Source organism: Cebus imitator, unplaced genomic scaffold (genome assembly GCF_001604975.1).
Source record: "Cebus imitator isolate Cc_AM_T3 unplaced genomic scaffold, Cebus_imitator-1.0 Scaffold228, whole genome shotgun sequence".
Lineage (NCBI taxonomy): Eukaryota > Metazoa > Chordata > Mammalia > Primates > Cebidae > Cebus > Cebus imitator.
In genome coordinates this window covers 3668013-3669915 of record NW_016107543.1, presented here as the reverse complement: position 1 = coordinate 3669915, position 1903 = coordinate 3668013, and the positions used below count along the sequence as shown (strand labels likewise).

Below are 1903 nucleotides of genomic sequence, written 5' to 3'. Positions count from 1 at the left end.
TTCACCATCAGAGCATCACCGCAGAAACAAACGCTGCAGCCTCGACACCATGTCTGTGCGCTTTTCTTCCACATCCAGAAGGCTTGGCTCTTGTGGGGGCACTGGCTCTGTGAGGCTCTCTAGTGGGGGAGCAGGCTTTGGGGTCGGAAACACTTGCGGTATGCCAGCCATTGGAAGTGGCTTCTCTTGTGCTTTTGGGGGCAGCTCATCTGTAGGAGGCTATGGTGGAGGTCTGGGCGGGGGAAGTGTTTCCTGTGCTGCCTTCACAGGGAATGAGCATGGCCTCCTCTCTGGCAATGAGAAGGTGACCATGCAGAACCTCAATGACCGCTTGGCCTCCTACCTGGAGAATGTTCGAGCCCTAGAGGAGGCCAACGCCGACTTAGAGCAGAAGATCAAGGGGTGGTATGAGAAATTTGGACCTGGTTCTTGCCGCGGCCTTGATCATGATTACAGCAGATACTTTCCAATTATTGACGACCTTAAGAACCAGGTAAGAAACACCGTGGCATGAGTCTTAGCACTTCTGGGGGTACTTAGCCACTCACAGATGAACAAATGTATAAGTTGTCACAGTAACAGGGCTTTGCCCTCAGCTTCTAAATTTTAGGGGTTCATTTTCAATACTAAAAATAATTTCTAATAAATTCTAATATTTTAACATGCCATGCCCATCATGTGGTTTTGGGTATGTGTGTGTGATTTTGGTAATATTAAAATAACAAAAACTGCCCAATATCTCTAGCTATATATTTATAGGCTTTCTCATAGAAAGAGCTTTTTTTATGATTGGGGTGGGGAATAAAAGAGACCATACTTGGCCGGGCACAGTGGCTCATGCCTGTAATCCCAGCACTTTGGGAGGCCAAGGCCGGCAGATCACTTAAAGTTAAGAGTTCAAGACCAGCCTGGCCAACGTAGTAAAACACCATCTCTACTAAAACTACAAAAATTAGCTGGGTGTGGTGGCATGTACTTATAATCCCAGCTACTTGGGAGGCTGAGGCAGGAGAATCACTCGAACCCGGGCGGTAGAGGTTGCAGTGGCCAAGATTGTGCCATGCACTACAGCCTGTGCAACAGAGCAAGATTCCGTTTCAGAGAGAGAGAGAGAGACTATACTTAAATTTCCCATCTTCAAAAGACTCGTCTGATTATGAGAAACAGATGCCAGAAATATTACTATAATTTCATATGTAATTTTATTTCAAGGAACTTTGAAATGTGTCTTAAATATTTATTTCCTCAATCTTAACTAACTCTCTATTTGTCAGATAATTTCTGCAACTGCAAGTAATGCCCATGTTGTCCTGCAAAATGATAATGCAAGACTCACAGCTGATGACTTCAGACTCAAGTAAGTAGAGCTGAAGATGAACAGAAAAAAAAAAGTTGTCTAAGCGTTTTTTCTCCTTTCTTCTTCTGAGTTATTTGAGGTTGGCTCATTCTTTGTTCTTGTTTATTCATGTATTTGTTTTAAACAAAATGCATATTAGGAGTCACTAGCTGAGCAACCTATTTTACTTGGGAAATTTGTGGGCTAACACGAATGAATGTCAAAGTCATATGAGAGAGAATTTTGGCTATTCCCATTCTCTTGCTTCAAATAAACGTAGTTATTGCATGACGAGTGACCTGACTGACGTTTTAAGTATTATTTTAGTAGTTTTACCTCAAAGCTTAGTCTGATTGTATGATGATCCAAAAAGTGATGTGCTATGCCGGGCGCGGTGGCTCAAGCCTGTAATCCCAGCACTTTGGGAGGCCGAGGCTGGTGGATCACGAGGTCAAGAGATGGAGACCATCCTGGTCAACATGGTGAAACCCCGTCTCTACTAAAAATACAAAAAATTAGCTGGGCATGGTGGCGCGTGCCTGTAATCCCAGCTACTCAGGAGGCTGA

General features: G+C 43.9%; 1 protein-coding gene across 1 annotated transcript in view; it reads left to right on the top strand.

Moving 5' to 3' along the window:
• Positions 1-1903, top strand: part of KRT27 (keratin 27) — a 5734-nt gene continuing 3831 nt past the window's right edge. The window contains exons 1-2 of the mRNA XM_017497164.2: positions 1-493; positions 1275-1357. Of these exons, the coding sequence (XP_017352653.1) occupies positions 50-493; positions 1275-1357 (527 nt within the window). The 5' untranslated portion in view covers positions 1-49. The remainder of the gene's footprint in view (positions 494-1274; positions 1358-1903) is intronic.